This window comes from Borostomias antarcticus (assembly GCF_949987555.1).
Source record: "Borostomias antarcticus genome assembly, chromosome: 5".
Taxonomy (NCBI): domain Eukaryota; kingdom Metazoa; phylum Chordata; class Actinopteri; order Stomiiformes; family Stomiidae; genus Borostomias; species Borostomias antarcticus.
Genome location: NC_140238.1, coordinates 9,826,838 through 9,851,183, shown reverse-complemented (window position 1 = coordinate 9,851,183; position 24,346 = coordinate 9,826,838). Strand labels below are relative to the sequence as shown.

At 48.5% G+C, this 24,346-nt stretch overlaps 1 protein-coding gene across 1 annotated transcript; it reads left to right on the top strand.

Annotated features, from left to right (window-relative positions):
- Positions 1–13,859: 13,859 nt before the first annotated feature.
- Positions 13,860–22,958, top strand: disp2 (dispatched RND transporter family member 2; the record flags this gene model as incomplete). The annotated part of the gene is made up of 9 exons (XM_084438888.1): positions 13,860–13,957; positions 15,370–15,382; positions 15,482–15,801; positions 16,004–16,033; positions 16,889–17,012; positions 17,974–18,101; positions 18,723–18,838; positions 19,192–19,289; positions 19,434–22,958. 9 exons carry the CDS (start codon positions 13,860–13,862, stop codon positions 22,956–22,958), a joined length of 4,452 nt encoding a protein of 1,483 aa, XP_084295014.1.
- Positions 22,959–24,346: the final 1,388 nt, after the last annotated feature.

Sequence of the window (24,346 nt, the reverse complement as noted above, 5' to 3'; positions counted from 1 at the left end):
AGAAACGTCCATAGCAGAGCAGCCAGGTGCTAGAGGGTCCACTTCAGATACCTGTGGGAGAAAATCACACACACACACACACACACACACACACGATTAGAGGGTCCACTTCAGGAGAGAAGAGAACATGAGCGGGATGATATAATAATAACAATAATAATAATAATAATAATAACTTGCATTCATCATCTTCATCATCACATGCCGCCTGATGTGAATTTACACACCCTGATCCTCCTGAACACTCAAGGCCATGTTTCTTGTATGTGCACCTCAGGCTGCTGCAGTCTGTCTTCCTTAAAGTCCAGCTGAAACGGACGTTTGAGATCAAGATCAGATCTAAGCAGTTTGAGTTTGAGCTATTTGATTAATACACGTCAGATTTTCTGTTGCAATACGTGTGAGATTCACCCCTTTTCTATTCACCAAATGCCAATAGCTTTAAAAATAATATTTCTGTATATGCACTGTGATGCATCCTATATAGTTTCTGGTTGATTGAGGAAAGTGTTTAACCTTTTGTGTGGACATCAGACAAGAAAACATGCATAAATCATTTTTATTTTACATAGGCAAAAATTGGAAATTGTGATATTTGTCACATACCTTTGTCAGCATTTTTCATTACTTTCCACCACTGGGATTTTGGGGGACTTTTGATATGTTATAAAGATCATATGTACAGTATGAGACTAAAACTGTTGAAATAATTTCTGTTGCATTATTTTCCATATTGACCTATTTTGTCTCATAAAATGCCTGGACTAATAGGCCTATTGATCGATCAATGTATCAATACTGTCGCCTATGGTATCCATCTATTGGGTAGTTATTTATCAAACATGTTGCTGATCACATTAAAGCAAAGAGTAGCCCACATAACTGGCTTGATAAGCCCATGTACATTGCCTAAGGATCCTTCTACCATTATCAAGAGCTCCCCTGGGTCCCGAACAACATCCAGGCCGTAAATAAACCCTTCACTAGGCCGTCACTAGGCCCTGGGAGGGCGCTGAGCTGCCAGCCTGCCAGTGGAAATTACCATGGCTGTCTCTTCATATCCACCCCGAGGAGTACCATCAGACCGTGCATAAGCAGCACACACAGCCAGCCAAGCAAGACCAGATCTGCCCTTCATCCTCTCCTTTGCGTGTGTGTACAGGGATATATGAGTTATTTTTTCAGGCTTTTATTAATTTTCATAAATATTTTTTTATATCAAATATCAATATCAACTGAAGTTAGATATTTTGTTGAAAAAATGGTTTATGAAAATATATAAAAATGGAGATTCAACTCTTCATATGTATCTATCTCTGTGTGTGTGTGTGTGTGTGTGTGTGTGTGTATGTGTGTGTACACTTGTGAGTGTGTACACGTGTGTGTGTGTGTGTTTCCAACAGAGAGAGACTGACAGAGGTTCTTGCACAGTCACCGTGCCGGTTTGCCTGGCTAATAGTGGAGCGGCTAAGAGCTGATTTTAGGCAGAATCGTTCAGTTGGTGATACAAGCATGAAAATTGGCATGAGCAGTCTCCATGGATCACTTAACAAGAAAATGGTCCGAGCCAACTTGAATTTTCAGGATGGTGGCCATTTTTCAAGATGGCCGCCTAGTGGAACAATTAAGTGATGTAATTGTTTAGTAGGTGATATAGGCATGAAAATTGGCATGAGCAGTCTCCCCGAGTCACTTAACGAGAAAATGTTCCCAGCCCATTAAAATTTCAACCATTTTTCAAGATGGCTGCCATCTTATACTGCGTTCACACCAGAGCGGAAACCATTAGGTTGCGCCGCGGGGTTCACCCTGATCTCGCCGCAGAATTCGGTGGTACCGGCGGTGTAAATTTCATCGCAGATCGGCGCACGCATATTGAAATGTGGGGGTCACCGCGCGAATACACCGCAAAAGTTGAGAAAATCCAACTCTGGCGTTTCGCTGCCGGCGGTGGTTCGCCCGTGCCGCGCCGCCTGATGTGCTCCTACCGCGCCGCCCGGCTAGGCGGCTATGGCGTGCCGCCCAATTCGCGCGAATTGTATTGACTTCCAATGTAAACTCGCCGCAAGAATCGGCGGTGAATCGCGTAGGTGTGAGCGTAGCATTAGTGGAGCAGTGAAGTGATGTTTAGTTGGTGATACAAGCATGAGAATTGGCATGAGCAGTCTCCATGGGTCACTTGACGAGACACTGCTCAAGGCCAGTTGAGATTTCAAGATGGCGGCCATTTTTCAACATGGCTGCCCACCGTAGTGGAGTAGTTAAGTGATGTAGCCTAATCATTCAATTGGTGATACAAGCATGGGAATTGGCATGCGAAGTCTCCATGGGTCACTTGACAACAAACTGCTCACTGCCACTTAAAATTTCAGGATGGCGGCCATTTTCAAGATGGCTGCCCGCCACCTTAGTGGAGCAGTTAAGTGATGTAATCGTTCAGTTGGTGATACACGCCTGAAAGTTTGGCATGGGCATGTCTGCAGCCTCCATGGGTCACTTGAGCAGAAACTGCTCACAGCCACTTGGAAAAGATGGCAACCATTCTTCGAGATTGCTGCCTGGATCTTTAGATGATGTATTTTCCCATATACATTTTTTGAGTTCCTAAAAAGGCCAAGACTGGTTGTTTGACTGTTTTGATCCTCTCCCTTGACCTGTCTGATTTGGTAAAACCTGCCAGGAGTTGCCTCCCAACGGCATAGCTCATAGTGTTCAGTGAAGTACACAAGCTCCCTTACCACGACAAGGTAACAGTCACAAGGGAGTTTTTTTTAGTTTTTTTTAACTAACAGACAATAACTTTGTCAAATAAATAATAAGGGAAAAAGGAAGATTAGTAAAATAGCACAGCTGTGGTGCTGAATGGACAGCGCTTCAAAATAATAATTGAGCAATTACTAGTACTGAATGGCAATACTGTATGATACAGATCAAGAGGCAACAGCAGCTCTGACTGACACAGCCGTGCAGCATGAATGGTACAGGTTTTGGCTAGAAGAGCTTCTGGGGTTCTGCTCATGCTTGAGGGCATTGAGATGGGCTCGCTCTCTATTGTACAGTCCAGCAAGACAGGAAGGATGGTATTTAAACGCCTGTGCAACAACATCACCTGCACTAAGCTTTGCAAGGAGCTTCATGTCACTTATGATTTCTGGCACATTCATTAAGCCTTTCATTAACCTTCATTGTCATCGCATCTCTTAAGTCACTCGCATCTTCACAGATAAAACACAAATCTTGCAATGTCTGGGATATTCCTGGCCTCTTGACATTATCTTGGCTATCTTCTTTGGCTTCAGCAGCAGTAGAGGCTGCTCTCTTTTGGGCCCTCTAACGTTGTGTTGTTGAACAATAATTTAGATCTTAGATTATATCTTGCCTTCTTTCTTATCAATGTACTTTCCATGCCATCACCTTCATCTAGTCGGGCTGGACTGAGTAAGATGGGAAGAGCATTGATCTCAGCAAACAATGGAACATTTCTTGCAATGTTACCATAACCAGTTCGATCGTGTTCTCTGTTGAATAAACTCGGCTGAATGAGTTTTTCCTTGGTGTCCCGCTGACAAATGCAATATTTGTCCCAGTTAGTGTTCTGAACTGTTAAGCTGACCTCTGCCATGTTTGCAACAAATGTATAAGCAATGGTCGAGGGTTTATCCTTTTACCACCTTTTGCAAAGCACTTTGTTGTATGGGATACAACTAGGTTCATTCCTTAGCCCTACACCTAGTCCGATCGTTCCTCCAATGCCATTTAAATCCTGTGCGATCTGTACACCATCCGGTTAACTCAAACCCTGTTAACCTTGGCTCGGCTCTCCCGCGCTGGCACAACCTGTCAATTAAGGTGTGGCTATCTAACTAGTTTGGGGTTAATTAGATAACATTTGGGATACTAACTTTCAATTAACTGACATTGAACCCCACTCTGAGTTTAACAGCAGTGATATATCACCAGTGTGCCCTGCTAATGCAGATATGCACTCTTGTTTAATTGACCTGTAATCACCAAATCAACACAACACTATTTTTATGCCCCTTTAACTGTTCCACAAAGGTGGCAGCCATATTCAAAATGGCCGCCATCTTGAAATATCAATTGGCTGTGAACAGTTTATGGTCAAGGGACCTATGGAGACTGTTCATGCCCATTCTCATGCTTCTATAACCAACTGAATAATTACATCACTTAACTACTCCACTTATCAATCAATCAATCAAAGCTTTATTTGTATAGCGCATTTCATACCCAGAGGCAACAAAATGCGCTTTACAGAGAACAAGGGAGGTGGGCATACGACCCACTCTCTACATATTCCAGAGGGAAGCAAAAAAACAGTAATCACCCGGGGGCCAGATAAGTGAGCTGTAAAACTTAGGTTGCGGACATCTTGAAAAAGGGCCACCATCTTGAAATGTCAAGTGGATGGGACAATATTCTTGTCAAGGGACCCATGAAGACTGCTCATGCCAATTTTCATGCCAGTATCACCAACTAAACAATTACATCACTTAATTGTTCCACTGAGGTGGCGGCCATCTTGAAAATTGCCACCATCTTGAAAATTCAAGTTGGCTCGGACCATTTTCCCATGGAGACTGCTCATGCAAATTCATGCTTGTATCACCAACTGAAAGATTATGTCACTTATCTGCTCCACTATAAGGTCTTTTGAGTTGTCTGTTGTGTTTTTGTGCATGGCTGTAAGCCAGCACATCTAGTATAGCGTTTGTCCGGTTATCACTCCCTCCCTCCCGCCCTCCATTGAATGTTGACCTGCATTTCTCTGTTGACACCACAAGAGGCAGTAGTCCCAGCACACCAAAATAAAGACGGACACTAAAATCAGTTTGCCAGTCTTCACTGCACGAGTAGAGTGGCGGTGAAAGCAATGTACTCCCACGTGGGAGGCCGGGGTTCAAGACCTGGTTGGGATTTATGGGACTATACCCCAAACCTCCACATGTTCATCCTTTCACTCCAACCTTTACCCCTTGCCTTATAGGTCAGATCCTGACCCAACCCCAACCCCTATTCTAACCCCAACTAACACTAGGCTGTAAGCCAGCACACCTAGTATAGCGTTTGTCTGGTTATCACTCCCTCTCTCCCTCCCTCCCTTCTATGAATGTTGACCTGCATCTCTGTTGGCACCACAAGAGGCAGTAGTCCCAGCACACCAAAATAAAGAAGGGCACCAAAATCAACTCATTGATCTCCACTGCACAAGTAGAATAGCGGTGAAAGCAATGGACTCCCACATGGGAGATCGGGGTTCAAGGCCCTGGTGAGGAAGGTTTTATTGGATTATACCCCAAACCTCCACATGTTCATCCTTTCACTCTGACCTTTACCCCTTGCCTTATAGGTCAGATCCTGTCCCAACCCCAACCCTTATTCTAACCCCAACCCACACTAGGGACTGGAAGAAGGACACCAAAACCAACCCATTGATCTCCACTGCACAAGTACAGTAGTGGTGAAAGCATAGGACTCCCACCCGGGAGACTGGGGGATGACTTTATGGGACTATACCCCAAACCTCCACACGTTCATCCTTTCATTATTATTATTATTATTATTATTATTAGTAGTAGTATGGTTATTATTGTTGTTATTATTATTATTATTATTATTATTATTATTATCATCATCATCATCATCATCATCATCATCATCATCATCATCATCAAATTATAAACGCAAACGCCTAAAATGTGTAGGCTATTTTGGATATTACATTGGTGGTTATTACACTCTGTAGCTGGTGTAAAACAGGTGGATTATAGCCTAGCCTGTATCCATCACGTCCACAAGCACCTCCCGCGGTTGGACAGCGACAATTCTGTTAACCAGCCAGCTTCATCACATGCCGTCGTCCAATAGGGAAGCAGCTTCGAACAGATTTACCCAAAACATCCTTTTGCGGTTGTAGAGTAAAACGGTTTTCGCTATTCCTCGCGCACATGACGATGAATTATAATACAATCTCGTATTGCGTTGGTTTTATTATAATCGGTTATCGTAGTTGTTAAACGGATTCAGAATAGATGCTGGTCCCATCACCGGGGAAAACACGGATGCTATTGTAATGGATTCTCCACGAGCTGAGAGATCTACACAGGAGGCTTCTTCTCAATGGTAGGCATTTTTTTATCCCGGAAAATATGTTTTATTTTATTTTATTATTATTATTATTATTTTTTACAGTGGATTACTGACAGATGTGTGTGTGTGTTCCTAATGAATATGTGAAGTCTCATGTACATGCATGTCTGCCTCTATCGTGGTCGCAGTGTCATTAACCACCCTGTGGATATGTTGGCATCAATTATTTTGAGATATTAAGCTTTCCCAAGACTATATATCCACTTATCAGAGATTAAACCAACCCTCATCCATTCACTCTTATAGCCTAGGACTGTATAGGCCCTGCAGTACATAGCCTAACAAGATAATGCAATTCGCTTCAGAAGAAGTACAGTCTTGTTTTGTGTGTTTGTTATAGAAAATATATAATATAATTTACACTCGGTGGCCTTCTTAAAGTGTATTCAGATCGTCTCGTTGTGTTGTGGTAGCCTAGCCTTAGTACCGTAGCACATATTGTAAAATGAGTGTAAATGTATGTATGAAAAACACACATCACCAATCGAGTTCACAATCACATTCCCGCCTATCACCCATCCATCAACAGTCTCCATGTGACGTTACTGCATTCAGAGCATATCAGGACACGGAGCACAGGGAGAGACTGTCAGGATCTCTAGTCCTGTAAGAATACTGGAGTCAGCAAAAATAGGATTAATCTCAACGAATTGAGGGAAGGAGCAGAGGAGAGAGACATCCCAACCTCACTGTTAGCTGACAGACAGGACGTCTCTAAGGGGTTGGTTCATATGAAGCCACTGCAGCTTCACCAGCTCCTGGGCTCAGAGGCGCTGGTTAAGATGTCAACTTGTATGTTTTCGCTTCGACTGCACCAGGAGCAGAGCAGTCACATTGACTGGGATTCAAACCCAGGTCTCATTCACATCTCAAGGGAGCCTATAACCTGCTAAGCTTAAAGGGGTAGTGTGCTATTTTGGACATTTAGCTGGGCTGGGGATCCTCGGTTCGATCCCAGTTCCCAGCAGTGTGCCAAAGTGTCCTTGAGCAAGACACTGAACCCCAAAATCGCTCACATGCGGCATGGTGGCGCAGTATAGTACTGTCGCCTCACAGCAAGAAGGTCTCCGGGTCTTTGTGTGTGGAGTTTGTATGTTCTCTTCATGTTTTCAAGGGTTTCTTACCAAAGAACCCAATATGAAAAACATGCAGAAGAACAGATGTTCTTCAGTCCTGGCCCTGACCACTGAGCACTTGGTCCCCAGTTGCCATGAATGATGTCTGCCCACTGCTCCTGAACATGAAATAGACACCATAAACTAGCTGCCCCTGGAGGAGGACGGCTTGGATGGGAGAAATGCAGGGAACAATTTCCACTGGCAACCTCCGAAGTTGCATGTGTGTGTGTGTGCTATGTCGCCGCTCACTGTGTACAATGTGTATGTGGCCAATTAAAGAGACCCCCCTTGGGCCCTGTAATTTGTGGTCTATTTACTATGAACCTGAAACATAGAGACCATAATTTCACAGATTGTTCCAGTATTGAGCTAGCTACAGTTTTTCTTCAGGCTCTCACTGGGCTACAATGGAAGTCATGGGGCATATGTAAATGCATTGGAAAAACAATAAAACATGTCTCTGAGATGGGAAGCACAGGGTGTAATCTTACCAGTCTCAGTATGCTCTCCTGTGAAATACATCCCAATCCTAAAATGTTTACATGCTTGGCATGGCTTTTATGTGCTTGGCATGGTCTCAGACGAGGTTACTCCTTACATACAGTAAGCATGGTCACTGAGCCACCTGCTCAACACAACCTAACCACCGGTAATGTGGAGTGTGTCTTCACCACCATAAACTAGTAATCCGGCCCCCCAGAAATGGTGAGTAAACATGAGAACAGTGAATGTTGTTCTATGTAAAGAAAGCCATGACCCTAGTCCCTTCTCAACACACCAACAACACCATAGCAGAGTTCCAGAGACTGCAGTGGCTATTTTAATTCATGCCGTAGCCTGTAGCCGCGTATTGGTGCGGTGATTGGCTGTTTCTTGTTTCTCAGGCAGCGGGCAGGATCTTTAGTAACACCCCACTCTCTCTCTCTCTCTCTCTCTCTCTCTCTCTCTCTCTCTCTCTCTCTCTCTCTCTCTCTAATAATTAAGCCGCTCCACAGAACGTTGCTGTGCAGCTGTGCTCGTGTGGCCCGGCTCTAAAAATCTGTCAATGAGATGAATCACCTCAGTTTAGCTGCTGGTGCGGCGGTAAGTCCACAGGCAGACAGCACCGCCCTGGGGCTCAAGTCTGGTGCTGTACTGTACGCAGTTCAGTTAGTTAAGTAGGCTAGTTCCCCAGACCCTGCTACATGTATCTAAGATGAATAGGTTCAAACAAGGATATATTCCGAACAGCCTCTGTTCCTCTGGCTGTGAAGTTTTGAGTCTCGACTCAAATGCACATGCTACACAGGGTTATGTGCCAATATGACACCAAGCTCCCACAAGCGGGGGTGGGCATGATCAGAACCATGCTCAGGCTCCCAATGAGTCAGTCTGAAAGCTTCTAGCTGCCCAATGAGGCGCCCATCATCAGACACCCACTACTGACACTTGTTGGCTGGTAGAACTCCCAGTCCCAGAACTCTAGAACACACCATCTGCAGGTGGTGGTGGACAAACACAGCCCACATTAGCTGGCAATTAGCCTAGTCTTAGTCCTGCTTCTCTCACTGTTGTCGGAATATATATATATATGTCAGAGGAATTGTCTGAAGCACATACAAAACTGAGACTAGCCTTGTAGCAAACTACTGCTAAGAAATCATATACATTGGAAGATGTTTGTAATGGCACACAGCAGTGGCGAGGCCAATGGGCGGCCTGGGTGGGCCAGTGCCGCCCAGATTGACAGCTGGCCCACCCAATCAAAAGTGCTGTAGCCAAACATTTGAATGAGGGAAGTAGAAACAACATGAAAATAAGTTGAAATGTATTCAATAAATTGTAATAAACGATTATAAATAAATATAGAAATAAAGAAACAAGAATACATGTTTTGCTTGATTTTTAATGTTAATAATGCTGTAGGCTCCGTCAATGTGAGCTGCCTGTGTCAGTCCTCACTGGTTGGAGGTAACGTTAGGCTGTCAAGCCCTGTTGGCTGAGCTGCTAGCTAGCTAGATTGTCGTTGTCAAAACATGTTAAGCAAACGTCGTTGTCAAACTACTTTAAAATACCACACAGAGGAAAGGGAAGATATACCCACACCACCTGATAATGACGATCCGCCAGATCCGGTCCCTACACCACGGAAAGAGCTAAGGCCTCCGGCCTCCCTTGCCCATGCTGTTCCTTGAGAGAAACGTGGTTACTCCGCCTGCAGACCTGTCTGCGCTTGATCAGCTGCATATTGTAGGTTAAATTATAGTGGCCCACCCTGATTTACAGAAGTCTACCCTTCAAAAAATGTCTGGCCTCGCGGCTGGCACACAGTAAAGCTGTTAGTAATCTGATGCAGTGCAGTGATAACATTGTTAACTGTAATGTGTAAGTGCAGTGAGTGGCTCAGGTGTGTGATACTGTAGCTACTTCCTGTTCCTACCTGTCTGGTTTTAAAGGTCGGCAGTGCAAATAAGGCGGTCAGTGGCTGGCAATCACACGCTCGTTGTTGACCTACTCTGTTACCATGGCGATCAGACAGGAAGTGGGGCTCAATCCATCCAGCTGCGGAAAAACAGGTAGACTAACAGACCCGATGGCCCAAGTACACTCAGATGACTACTTCTCCCATGATGCAACTTGACCCCGTTTGGCCATGAATCTTAATCAGTGAGTCAGATGTAGCTCCTCTGCCTGACTGTCTAATGGGCCTTCCAGCAGCACAGCAAGTCAAACCTCAGCCTCAGGGCCCACGCTGTTATTATTGTTGGTTTAGTATTATATACTGTATATATATATATATATATATATATATATATACACAGTATATAAGCCCATATGGGCTGGGCTTCATCTGAAGCATAACACCTAAATAAAAGAATAAATCAAAATCATATATATATATATATATATATATATATGTATATATATATATATATATATATATATATATATATATATATGTATATATGTGTGTGTGTGTGTGTGTGTGTGTGTGTGTGGCATGGAGGCAATCAGCCTTGAATCAGCCTTATACAGCACCTGTATACTGTCGCCTCACAGCAAGAAGGTCCTGGGTTCAAATCCACTCCACTCCTTTCTGTGTGGAGTTTGCATGTTCTCCCAGTGCCTGCGTGGGTTCCCTCCGGGTACTCCGGCTTCCCCCACCATCATAAATACATGCAACGTATGAATGTGAATGAATGTTGGTGGTGGTCGGAGGGGCCGTAGGAGCTGATTGGCAGCAACACTTCTGTCAGTCTGCCCCAGGGCAGCTGTGGCTACAGATGTAGCTTACCACCACCGGTATGACTGTGTCTAAATGAATACTGGACTCTAAAGCTCTCTGGGTATCATGAAGTGAGCTATATAAATCCAACTTGATTGATTGATGATATATATATATATATATTGCCACAAGCCAGGCAGTGAGGCAAGTGGAGAACAAGAGGGAGTTCGAGTCCGAGGGCAGGTCTGCGCTCTTGGCGCTTATTGAAAAAAACAACTCAGGGTAGCAAACAGAAAAACTGTCAAAACCAAACAAAACGGTCAGTCGTGCTGACTCGTTTCCCTGTCTCCTTCAGCCGAGCAGGGCAGGTCTCAGAGCGACCAGGGTCGGGCTTAGACCTGAAAGTGAACAACAACAAAACTGGGTTTTAGTGAACCAGGCCAGGTCCAGCCTGGCTTATGTGCGTGGCTGGCTTGTTTCTGTTCAGGACTGGTAGGACGGAAGCTAGTCATGCCACTGAAATAGCTGTGAATTGAAATGATATGAAATAATGTCTGATAAATTAAGATAGGTCTTGTCGCCTGGACACATCAGTTCCAATGCTTTCAATGCTAATCCATCACATAGGAGAGGTAGGGGTACACAGGTTTCCCGTGTGGAGTGGAGGTGAAACTCCACCCCCTTGGGACAGAATGGCTCAGGGGCAGTGCAGAGCCCTCTGGGCAATCTCCATGCACCCACAAGACCACTCAGGGGCTGAGTTGTGGGGTCTGTAGCGTGGATAGTGGCGTGGTGGCAAGACTCCACCCCTCGGGTCAGAGCAGTTCAGGGTTAGTCCAGTTACTTCTGGGCAATCTCCATGCACCCACTGGTGAAAACCGTGTGTCTCTAGCCCACTGAGGGGCTGAGTTGTAGGGTCCGTAGCATGGATAGTGGCATGGTGGCGAGACTCCGCCCCCTCAGGTCAGAGATGTTCGGGTGTAGTGCAATTACTTCCGGGCAATTTCCATACACCCACTGGTGAAAACACTGTGTCTCTAGCCTGCTCAGGGGCTGAGTTGTGGAGTTCATGGCATGGATAGTGGCGTGGTGGCAAGACTCCACCCGTTTGGGTCAGAGCTGATTGTGTGCAGTAGAGTGACCTCTGGGCAATCTCCATGCACCCACTGGCGAAGACCGTGGGTCTCTAGCCGTGGCGTGGATAGTGGCGTGATGGCGAGACTCCGCCTCCCCGGGTCAGAGCTGGTCGTGGACAGTGTACCTCTCTCCGGGCCACCCACTTGCCCCCACCAGTGAAGACCCTGTGTCTCTAACCCACTCAAGGGCTGAGTTGTGGGGTCCTGTTGTGTGGTGGCGAGACTCCGCCCCCTCGCATCATATTGGGTCGGGGATACGTGTGTCTCTAGCCCTCTCAGGGGCTGAGTTGTGGGGTGCATGGCGTGGTGGCGGGGCTCCGCCCCCTCGGGTCAGAGCCAGTCAGGGACAGTGTAGCCCACTGAGCAGTAGTCATAACTAGACCACCGATGATCTGGAAAATATGCGGTGTCATAGGCCGTGTCCGAATGTCCATACTACAGTATGTATGCAGCACATACTATATAGTATGCCAGATGCAGCATGCTACATAAAAATCTCGCCTGCTACATCTGGCATACTATATAGTATGTACTGCATATTCTCGAAATTACCCAAAAATGTAGCAGGCATTGACAGGATGCTATTCCGGAAACAAGATAGTGATTTGAGTGAAACGTTGCGCCACGTCACCGTAGACTTTCCGGTTTGATAAAATTGGTGGAAGTTGAGGCGACAGTAATTCACAAACCTAGCTTAAATGTTCATGGACATTGTAGCTAAATCTGTTGGTGGAAAAAAAAAATGTTGAGCAGATGTCTTAGTTATATCAAGATTAAGCTAACTATTGGCATCTGTGTGCTTATCAGTGTCATATTTATTCAGTTTGAGTAATTTACGATCGAGCTAGCTAACCACCTTTAGCTCAATTGGCTCAGTTGCTGGTTAGCGATGAGATGGGGAGTCCCAGCCCAGTTGATAAACCTCCGTTGCGGGTTGGGGGGATGCAACGGTCGGCTGGGATCCTGCCTCTCATAGCTAACCAGCAACTGGTCAGTGGACTGTACCAGGCAGCCTACGCTATGTCTGAATCAAATAACGTTATCAAACAAGCTTGGGAACTAACTGGCTAGCATAATTTAAGCATAGCAATCCAACGGCTAACTCCCCCAAAAGAACCCCACTGCACAAGCGTCTCACCAACCCCAATAATAATAAGCACAAGCTACTGAATGCAAAGTTAGCCCTGCTAACAGAGATAATGAATTTGGAGGAGAGTTTGCAGCTGGTGCTAAACGAGGCAAATTAAGAACATTTTATGGATTATTATCACAGCCAATCCACAGTTTGGATTATACAGAAAGGTGAGGATCAAGCCTGCTGGATGACCAACTCCAATGCCTGGTTAGCTCAATATTGTCGTAAGTTTAACATGAACCGTATGCGAGCCGGAGCCCGTCACTTTCACTGGAGGACTCAAGTAGCATGCTACATTTATCTTTCATACTAAACATGTTTTCGTGGAGTAGTATGTACTAAATAGCATGTAGCAGGCGAGTTGCAGTATGTACTATATAGCATGTAGCATGTAGTATGGACAATCGGACACGGCCATAGTGTTTTTGTTTTGATGTTCTGGGACCACTGCCTCTTGTGGTAGCAACATAGAACTGCAGGTTCTGGGACCTCTGCCTCTTGTGGTAGCAACATAGAACTGCAGGTTCTGGGACCACTGCCTCTTGTGGTAGCAACATAGTGACTGTAGTAACTGCAGGTCAACAACACAATGGAGGAAGCCAGGGAGGGAGGGAAGCGCATTGTGTTGCCTCTGGGTATGAAATGCGCTATACAAATAAAGCTTTGATTGATTGATTGAGGGAAGGAGGGAGGGAGTGACAACTGGACATTTGCTATCATTGGTGCACTGGCTTACAGCCATTCACAAAAATGCACCGAGTCACACTGCTGCAGAGGTCTCCCCTACATACTGAGTCCAACATTAGGGACTTTAAGCAACGACCGCTACGACGGGTCTCGGAGACGCTTTGCCGTAGGGACCGGTCGGCTGTTTGCTTAACAATTTTGACTGCTACGGCGATAGCGTCATAGAAGATCTATTTCCGGCCACCATAGCAGTCCTGAAAACCGTCCTTGCTTAAAGTCCCTAATGACTGCTCTTTGCCCCTTCTGCTGGGATTTTGTGCCCTGGTTGAATAGCTGCAGCTGGGGTTGTTGCAGCTCCACGCTGATGAGCTGATTTGGGGCAGCTGGGGAACAGCGTTGCCGTGGCGATGAGTGAGGAATGGCCTGTAGACGCTGTCCACAACCTGGCTGCGCTGTCCATGGTCCTGAAGGTGGGTGTGGAGCTGGCGCTGTCCATGGTGCTGAGGTTGAGTGTGGAGCTGGCGCTCGGAGGATGCCACAATATATATATATATATATATATATATATATATATATATATATATATATATAAATATATTATACAGGTGCTATATAAGGCTGATTCAAGGCTGATTGCCTCCATGCCACACTCCACTTTGTTGCAGTAATTTGTGCAAAAGGAGCCCCGACCAAGGCTGGCTTATGTGCGTGGCTGGTTTGTTTTTGTTTAGGACTGGTAGGACGGAAGTGAGTCATGCCATTGAAATAGCTGTGAATTGAAATGATACGAAATAATGTGTGATAAATAAGATAGGTGCCTGGACACATCAGTTCCAATGCTTCCAATGCTAATCCAGCACAATAGGAGCGGGATAGCCAGTTAGCTCATGAGCTCACAACTGGCTACTGTAAAATGTACTCCAATTCAACCTAACAACTAGCAACAGCTTCCATTACATTAATGGTAGCAGTCAGTGGCTAAAGCAGTTACACTGATGATAACATAAAGTCATCCCCACCGGGTCTTGAACCCCGGTCTCTAGTGTGGGTTGGAGTTAGAATAAGGGTTGGGACAAGATCTGACCTATAAGGCAAGGGGTAAAGTTCGGAGTGAAAGGATGAACATGTGGAGGTTTGAGATATAGTCCCATAAAGCCATCCCCACCGGGTCTTGAACCCCGGTCTCCCAGGTGGGAGTTCAATGCTCTCACCATTACTCTACTTGTGCAGTGGAGATCGGCTAATTGATTTTGGTGTGCTGGGACTACTGCCTCTAGTGGTGCCAACAGAGAGATGCAGGCCAACATTGTCCGGAGTAAGGGAGGGAGGGATGATAACCGGACAAATGCTATACTAGGTGCGCTGGCTTCCAGCCATGCACAAAAAGGCTTGAAATATTTCACTTTGTGTAATGGATCTAGAATACATGAAAGTTTCACTTTTTGAATTAAATTACTGAAACTAATTAACTTTCCACAATATTCTAATTTTCTGAGATGATATGTATAGATAGATAGATAGATAGATAGATAGATAGATAGATAGATAGATAGATAGATAGATAGATGGATACAGTAGATAGATGTGCGCCTCAGTGTGCACATGTGTGTCCCAGATCCAGAATAACACCATCACAACCCCTGAAAATATCTGATCCAACTGCAGTGGTTAGGAGCAAGTTCTTTCTATGACATTGATTGGTTGGTTGGTTGATTGATTAATTGATTGATTGGTTGGTTGGTTGATTGATTGGTCTGTTGACTTGGTTGAATCCATTGCATTCATTAGATCATTAAAACCACATACACAGCCACAACATCCAGGACAGGACATACATATCATATTCCTCCATCCAAACACCCCATCCTTTGGAGTCTGTTTCTAACCGTGACCCTCTGGTCCGGTCTTCTTCCCCAGGGAGATCCCCGAGGTGTCTCTCTGTCCTCCCGACAACGTGTGTGTGGAGCTCCAGCTGGCTGACAGCCTTTCCAGACCCTCCTCTTCCTCCTCCTCCTCTTCCTCCTCCCAGCTCTACCACCAGGTTCCCCAAGTACCCCCATGCCATCCCGACCGCCAGCCTCCCAGTTGCCACTCCGATCAGCCCGGCACCTGCCAGTGCTGCATACACCACCAGCCAACCAGAGGCAACGCCTGCCTCGGCGCTCCTCCGATCGCCGCTGGCCCTCACCCAGACTGCTCGACCGTCACCGGCACCGTTGTCAAGGCGGGTCACAGCTGTAGCCCCTCCCACGCAGTGTCCTGTCACAACGCGGTGCACTGTCATTGGCTACAAGGCTCACAGGAGGGTGGAGCCAACAAGCGGAAACAAAGACATGTGGTGACAGTCAGGTAGGTGTCTTTACATTAGCCAAGTCCCAGATTAACCTCCCAGATGAATGAGTGGATGGATGAGTGAGTGGATGGATGGATGAATGACAGCTGTAGTCATGAGAGCTGGCCAAAGCATACAGATCTGATACCAGACCAGTTGTGTCTATGATCTGCCCAAACCTAGCCTCTAAAACCAGGTGTGCTGTGTTTCCTTCTGTAGGGATGAGGGACTCTACTGGATTCCTAGAAAGTCAGTATTAAAGGCCATAATTCATGTGCTTGTGTGAAAGCCTAATAATATTGAATGGCATGATATATACTGTAGCATGTTAGTTCAATAATACCTTGACAGCATGGTAGCATGGTAAATGGATATGTTTCTTTGTCTCTTGAACCTTTCTGCTATACAACATTTTACTATTGGAGACTGAAAGCTGTTTTCAACATGTACTTGTAAGCCCACATTAAACAGAAAGGAAGCTGCTTCTTCTGTTACTGGTGCTGCTTGGCACTGGTACTGTACTCAGTGAAAGTCCTCTTCTGTGGTGCCTGTTGGCAGCAACAGTGATACTGAGCCGGTCTTCTTCTGTGGTGCCTATTGGCAGCAACAGTTGGCACTGAGCCGGGCTGCATTCCAAATCGCATACTTCCATACATATGGCAAAAAAGGTGTTGTATGTCCCATTACATAGTATATCACATGTAGTATGGCAAAAATACCAGGATGTCCTACTACATCCAGTCATATTTTGCAGTATGCAAACCACACTTTTCTGGCTATTCTGACCCACAATCCATTGCACAGCGGAAATTACATCAAATGTGCAAGTCGCGACAGCTGTGGATGAATGCCGCTTTTTTGACTGCGACGGATGTGGGCAAATTTCCAGGCACACTGTTATGACAAAATGGTATGTCCCAATTGTATGCATAGTGTGTGCAAAGTACTACTTTCTTGGGGCAGCTGTAGTACGTACTTGTAGTAAAAAGTAGAAGTATGCGATTCGGAATGCAGCCTGGACACTGAGCCTGTCTTCTTCTGTGGTGCCAGTTGGCAGCAACAGTTGAAACTGAGCCTGTCTTCTTCTGTGGTGCCTGTTGGCAGCTACTCCCAGGTGGTGGTGGAGCATCCTGTGGTGGTGCTGCTGGGATTCGCACTGGTCCTCCTGGGGTGCTCTGTAGCGGGCCTTTTAATTGGCCCGCTGCCAGATTTCTCTGACCCACTCATGGTGAGTCCCCACCCACCAACACACACACACACACACACACACACACACACACACACACAGCAGTAGTCATCCCTGCCAGCAAGCTGTCACTCTCAGCATGACCGTAGAGAGCCAGAGAAACAGACCTCCCTCCAGCCTAGCTTCACTCCTCTCTCCCTCTCTCTCCATGAACCACACGCACGCACGCACGCACGGACGGACGCACACACACGCACTCACGCACGCACGCACGCACGCACACACACACACACACACACACACACACACACACACACACACACACACACACACACACACACACACACACTGAAATCATGTCCAGGGTATATACCTCAAGTTTATCTCATGAAAGCAAAATCAACCATTGTATTCACTTGTTTTATCAAGAACTTGATTACATGCAGTGTACTTGCAGTGAAATGGGCTTCTTAGCCAGTAGAGACATACTGTACAAGTGTGCCGTTTCATTCTCAGTGTTGTTTGCAAGATGGTGAGTCCATTACACTGTTCATAACAGACTCTGCTTAATAACAGAGCACCCATCTCATCAGTGGATATCAGTAAACAACACACTGCGTGAATAAACATGAGCTCTTCACAGGCCGTCCAGTGCAGCTAAAACACGTCATTCACACAACACAATGCTAATGTTAATTAATTCATAACATTGTGTCCAGGGGAGATGCAGGTCCATTACTGCATCTTAGAAGCGTGTGGGCTGAGTGTCTATGTGTATTTGTGTGTGTGTGCGTGTGTGCACATGCATGTGTATGGGTGTGTGTGTGTTGCTGTCTGTCAGTGGTTGTGTGACATGTGTTTGCGTGTATTGGTGTGTGCTTGTTGCTCTGTACTGTTATGTGTGTTAATGTCTGTTGGTGCGTGTGTCCATAGCGCGTCAGTGTTTAATCATACTACTGTGTGTGTGTGTGTGTGTGTGTGTGTGTGTGTGTGTGTGTTTCAGGGTTTGGAGCCCCGGGGAACCTACATCGGTGTAAGACAGTCTTCGTTGACCATGCTGATGGAGAACACTGGTCCTGGGAAGAGCCTGTCTGCAGTGCCCCCGCAGCCCACTGAGAAGCCTGCTAGGAGGTAGGCTGCCTGGGAACCAAATAGAACAGAACTAAACTTTTATATAACCAGGTTAGTCTCATCGAGGTTAAACATGTCTTTTGACCTGGCCCAGAAAGAAACAAACCACAAAAATTGAACATAAAATGTGAAAGCACTACAAAGTTAAAAACAACATCAGTTATAATAGAATAAAGTGGATTAACTGACATTCTGAGCCTCCCCTACACACTGGGAGTGCTGCTTTACAAGATGGCAGCAGGAACAGATTAGAGACACATGACATTGCTCTCTTTCTTTCTCTCACTCTCTCTAACACACTCATACACACACACACACACACACACACACACACACACACACACACACACACACACACACACACACACAACCAGGCACACACATAACAGATGGAGCATAAACAGAGACAAACACTTTATAGTTCCCCCAGCCTTGGCTCCAACTGTGCATCACTAATCTGCAATGTAAATAACCATATAAAATGAGATGAGACTGATCGAATGTGATATCTAATTCAGTGTGTGTGTGTGTGTGTACGCTGTGTATGCATGTTTGTGTGTGTGAGCACTGTACGTGTGTGTGTGTGTGTGTGTATGTGTGCGTGCGTGTGTATGTGTGTAGCTATGTGAATGGTAGTGATGGAGAGGCCAGCGGGGGCCCAGAGCCATCCAGACAGCGCTCCAGGAGGATGCTGGACAAAGACCCTGCTCAGGACACCTTCCTCTGTGACACACCGGGTAGTTAAACACAGTCCTTCACACGTGCACACACACACACACACACACACACACACACACACACACACACACACACACACACACACACACACACACACACACGTACAGTGCACATTTACTGGATCGTCACTAGAAATCCCAAGTAACAATAGTATGTAGCCAAAAGCTACCAGCAAATTCGGTGGAGTTTGGAGTGTACTCAGATACCAGACTGAGGAGGATTTCATTGTGGTGATGCATCCCTTGCTCGCATCTCCATGTGTGTTTGTGTGTGTGTGTGTGTGTGTGTGTGTGTGTGTGTGTGTGTGTGTGTGTGTGTGTGTGTGGGCGCGCATGTGCATGCGTGTATCCAGGCGAGCAGTATGCCCAGCTGGTGTTTCGTTCGGGGAACTCTGCCAGTCTGTGGAGTCTGAAGGCCATCACTACCATGTGTGAGATGGAGCAAGCCAGGGTAAGGTCGTCATCGTCATCCTCCTCCTCCTCATCATCTTCCTCCTGCTCCTCTTGCTCCTGTTCCACCCTAACCCTAACCATATCTACCAGCCAGCCTATCTATCCAAGTAAAACAAAACCCCCTCTCTTCTCGCTGTTTCAGATCCGTTCGCAGGCCCATTTCCAGGAGCTGTGTCGGCAGCAGCCCGCGAGGCTGGAGGCGGAGGCAGAGGGGGAGGCCCGGAGAGTGGGCGGAGGCTGCTGCCCCAGCTGGTCCCTGGGTAACTACCTGGCGCTCCTCAGCAACGCCTCCTCCTGCCTCAGCCTCTCCTCCCAGCAGGTGGCCGAGTCCCTGGGCCAGCTGCGCCACTGCGCCACCTACTACCACCGTGGCAGCCTGACAGGCAGATGCTACCACCAGCCCAAGCAGGGCGGCTGCGCCTCGGTGCCGACGCGGTGCAAGCGCTCCCGGGCCCTGTTCCAGATCCTCCACTTCCTGGTCGACAAGGACTTCCTGGGGCTGCAGACGGTGGAGTACCAGGTGCCGTCGCTGAAGTACAGCCTGCTGTTCCTGCCCGTGGAGAAGGGCGACCAGCTGATGGACATCTACATCAGGAGCCTGGAAGGCCGTGAGCTTACCTACAACAACACCACCATCACAGGCATGGACCTGGGCATCAAGCAGAGCCTGTTCAAGCACTACCTGGCCCAGGACTCGGTCTACCCGGTGTTGGCGGTGGCCTCCCTGTTCGTCACCATGGCTCTGTACCTGCGCTCGCTCTTCATATCGGCCCTGGCCCTGGTTGCCGTCGCGGGCTCGCTCCTGACTTCCTACTTCCTGTACAAAGTGGTGTTCCGCCTGACCTTCTTCCCCCTGCTCAACCTATCAGCTGCTCTTGTGCTGCTGGGCAGCTGCTCCAATCAGGCCTTCACGTTCATCGACTACTGGAACCTGCAGCTGTCCCACAACCCCCCCGCCTCCCTTGAGAAGAGGGTGAACAGGGTGATACAGGAGGTGGGTTACCTGACGATAGCGTCCGGCCTCACCTCCAGCGCCGCCTTCTTCTCCGGGTACCTCAGCAGCCTCACGGCCGTCCGCTGCTTCTCCGTCTACCTGGGCACTGCCTCTCTCATCAGCACCCTCTGCAGCCTGGTCTGGCTGCCCTGCGCGCTCGTCCTCCGGGAATGCCACACTGCGGCGAGCTCCGCCTCCGCCTCGGCCCCCGGCTGGAAGCCCTGCTGCTCTAAAAACCCCGGAGGGTTCTGGGACACAAGCGTGAGGAAGCGCTGCCTGTTCGCCCTGGCTCAGAAGCTGAGGGCTCTGAGGCGAGGGCTGGCGGACACCACCGACCTACTGTTCCTGAAGATCCTGCCCTGTGGGGTGGTGAAGTTCCGCTACATCTGGGTGTGCTGGTTCGCCGTACTGGCGGCCGGGGGGACGTACATCACCTGCGTGGACCCTGGGATGAAGCTGCCATCCCTGAACAGCGGCACCAGCCAGCTGTTCCGCTCCAGCCACCCGTTCGAGAGATACGACGCCGAGTACCGCCACATGTTCATGTTTGAGAGGCAGAGGAACGGGGAGGACAGGCCCCTCACGCTGACCCTGGTCTGGGGGGTCGTTCCCACCGATAACGGGGACCACTTCAACCCCAGGAGCAACGGCTCGCTGGTGCTGGACCCGGAGTTCAACATGAGCAGCCCGGAGGCCCAGCTGTGGCTGAGGGACCTGTGCGGACGGGTGCAGAACCTGAGCTTCTACTCCCCGCCCTTGTCCGAGGAGGAGGAGGAGGAGGAGGGGGGCCGAGGAGCAGACGACGTGTGCCTGGTGGAGCGCCTTGTCCACTGGGTGTCCATCCGGCGCTGCTCCGAAAGTGAGGACGCCCTCCGGTTCTGCTGCAATGACATACCCTTCCCCTACCCTCCGGCGGCGTTTGAGCGGTGTGTAGGCATGATGGTGGCGGAGCGTCACGCTGAGGGCCACCAGACCCCGGGAGGAGGAGGAGGTTTGTTCATCTGGCCGGACGGCAGGATAGCAGCCCTGGTCCTGGCCTTCAGAACCACCCACCTCTACAGTTTCAACTTCAGCCGGACAAGCCGGCACTACCGGGACATGGCCGCCTGGTTCGGCGGGGAGATATCCTCGGCCCCGCCAGGCCTGGACAAGGGCTGGTTCGTCAGCCAGCTGGCCCTGTTCGACCTGCAGCGGAGCCTGAGCAGCGAGACCCTGGCGGTGGCCGGCACCTCTGTGGCGATGGTCTTCGCCCTGCTGCTCCTGACCACCCAGAACGTCCCGCTGAGTATCTACGGGGCGGCAGCGGTCGGCGGCAGCGTGTTCGTCACCGTGGGCCTCCTGGTCCTGCTGGAGTGGCAGCTCAATGGCGTGGAGGCCCTGTTCATATCCGCCGCCGCCGGGCTGTCCGTGGATTTCCTGTCCAACTACTGCATCTCCTACAGCTCCGCCCCGCACGCTGACAGGATCGGCCGGGTTGCCCACTCTGTGAAGCGGATGGGCCGCCCCGTGGCCATCGGCTCGGCGGCGTTCTTCTGCGTGGGCATCGTCATGCTCCCTGCCACCGCCCTGCTCTTCAGGAAGCTGGGGATTTTCCTCCTCCTGGTCAAGTGCGTGGCATGCGGCTTCGCCACCTTCTTCTTCCAGTCGCTGTGCTGCTTCTTCGGCCCCCAGGGGACCTGCGGGACGATCTCCCTGCCGTGCTCGTCCGAGCGGGCGCTCTCCGAGGGCATGCTGTCGTCCTGCTCCGCGGCTGACCCAGCAGCCGCCTCCTCCGCCTCCTCGGCCAACGGGAGGTCAAGGGTCAGGAGGAGCTATGACAAAGATGGCGGGGGATACCTCTACCCCGACCACCAGCGCAAGAGGCAGCGGCAGGTGGCCGGGGGGCGGGAGCCTGAGCAGTACGAGCTACAGCCATTGGCCTGCCACCTGAGTGACAGCTTTGAGAACAGCACCTGCACCAGTAAGTTGTCCAACCGGCCGTCCGTGCTGTCCGACGACATCCATTTCTGTGGGCAGGAGGTGGAGAGGGGCGAGGTCGAGGCAGATAGCGAGGAGATGTGCGGTCGACACCCCCATGAAGGCTGCCTCCCACCCACGGCCCTGCAGACCTCCTCCCCATACAGGGAGAACGCCCTGGGGCCCGTGGCCTCCCCGGGAGAGCTGGCCAAGGAACGGGTGCTGTGTAAGGCCTGCCGGGGAGGCGCGTCCACTGGGGTGAAACCGTGGAGCGTGTCCCTGTCCACCTCCTCCAGCCTGGAGGACGCCATCATCAGCCAGACCCTAGAGACCCTCGACCAGCCCTCCAAGGAGGAGCCTGCTGAAGTCAAGTGCCACCACCCCCACTCTCGCCTGCTGTCCTCCCAGTCCCAGAGTTCCTTCGAGGGGCTAGAGGACTCCAATGAGACCTGCCTGAGTGACATCGAGCCGGGGACCTCCCAGCCCTTGGCTGCTGTCCATGCAGAGGGTCCAGGGGAGCCCCAGCCGGGTCACCTGAACGGGCGGAGGGAAGCGCTGCGCCTCTCCCTCAGGGAGACCGTCTACGAGGCCGCCTCTCCGGGGTGTGGGCGGGGCCGGAACAGCCAGGGGGAGGAGACTGTTATTCTGCCCAATAGCAAACCGGATCTGCCCGACGTGTGGATCAAGAGAGATGGGCTGAGGGAGGAGAAAAGCTGATGAGGGTTTAGAAACACGTGTTGGTTTCCTTCATGGTGTCCTTCTGATTGTGTGATAACAATGTACTTACTACTGAGTAACAAAGTAGTAACACGAAGGACAGCCCTGAACATAAATTGTCCAGTAAAAATGGTTAAAGGATCATTTGACAATATCTGCACACTTCAGGTCACCAACATTAATGGAGAGAATGCTATAACTCTAAAATAAATCAACATTTAATGTTTCTGATATCACTTTATATTTCTGACAAAATCTTTAATACTACCGGGTAACTACCAGCTCAGTGGCCTTGCGGTTAGAGTGTCCACCCTGAGACTGGGAGGTTGTGAGTTCAATCCCCGGCCGAGTCATACCAAATACTATAAAAATGGTACCCGATGCCTCCCTGCTTGGAACTCAGCATCAAGGGTTGGATTGGGTAAGTCCCTGCGACACACTAGCGTCGATTCCATCAACAATTCCATGCTCCCAACTTTGTGGGAACAGTTTGGGGATGGCCCCTTCCTGTTCCAACAAAGCAAGGTCCATAAAGACATGGATGAGCGAGTTTGGTGTGGAGGAACTTGACTGGCCTGCACTGAGTCCTGACCTCAATCCGATAGAATACCTTTGGGATGAATTAGAGCCAGGGAGCCAGGCCTTCTCGTCCAACATCAGTGTCTGACCTCACAAATGTGCTTCTGAAAGAATGGTCAAAAATTCCCATAAACACACTCCTAAACCTTGTGGAAAGCCTTCCCAGAAGAGTTGAAGCTGTTATAGCTGCAAAGGGTGGGCCAACGTCATATTAAACCCTATGGATTAAGAATGGGATGTCACTTAAAGGGAATAGTAAAGGGAAAATGCATGTTTAGCCCTGTTTTAAGGTTACTTATGATCATATACAATGGTTCAGATCAAAACGTTGACAAAACTAGCATTTTCGAGAAAGTTGATAATTGCTCTACCACAGTTTTGGTCATACAATGGATGTGGATGGGCATCTTGACAAATCATTCAAAAACATGTTAAACCCTTGATTTCAAAGACAAGAAGCTCACCGAGGGTGTAATTGGTGTCCGTTGGTGTTCTGACATCAAATTCGCCGCAAGTATGAATCCTGTAGGGTTTTATTGATCATTTTATGAAATACATTGACTTGTATTGATGCGACCGTTTTAGATGTGTAGATCAATCCGCAGAGGTGATTCAGGAAGTGGAACTACTTACGGTAGCTATTGTTTATGTTAGCTAGGCTAGCTAGTTTGCTCACTGCTCACGCTACTCTTTAGCTCACAGACAAGGAAGCCCTAGGCTACAGTTCAGAAAACGCTTATCAAAATGGTTGATCTAGAAGAGTATGAATTTGATCGCGAGGAATTAGACTTTGACGGCAGCGCTTATCG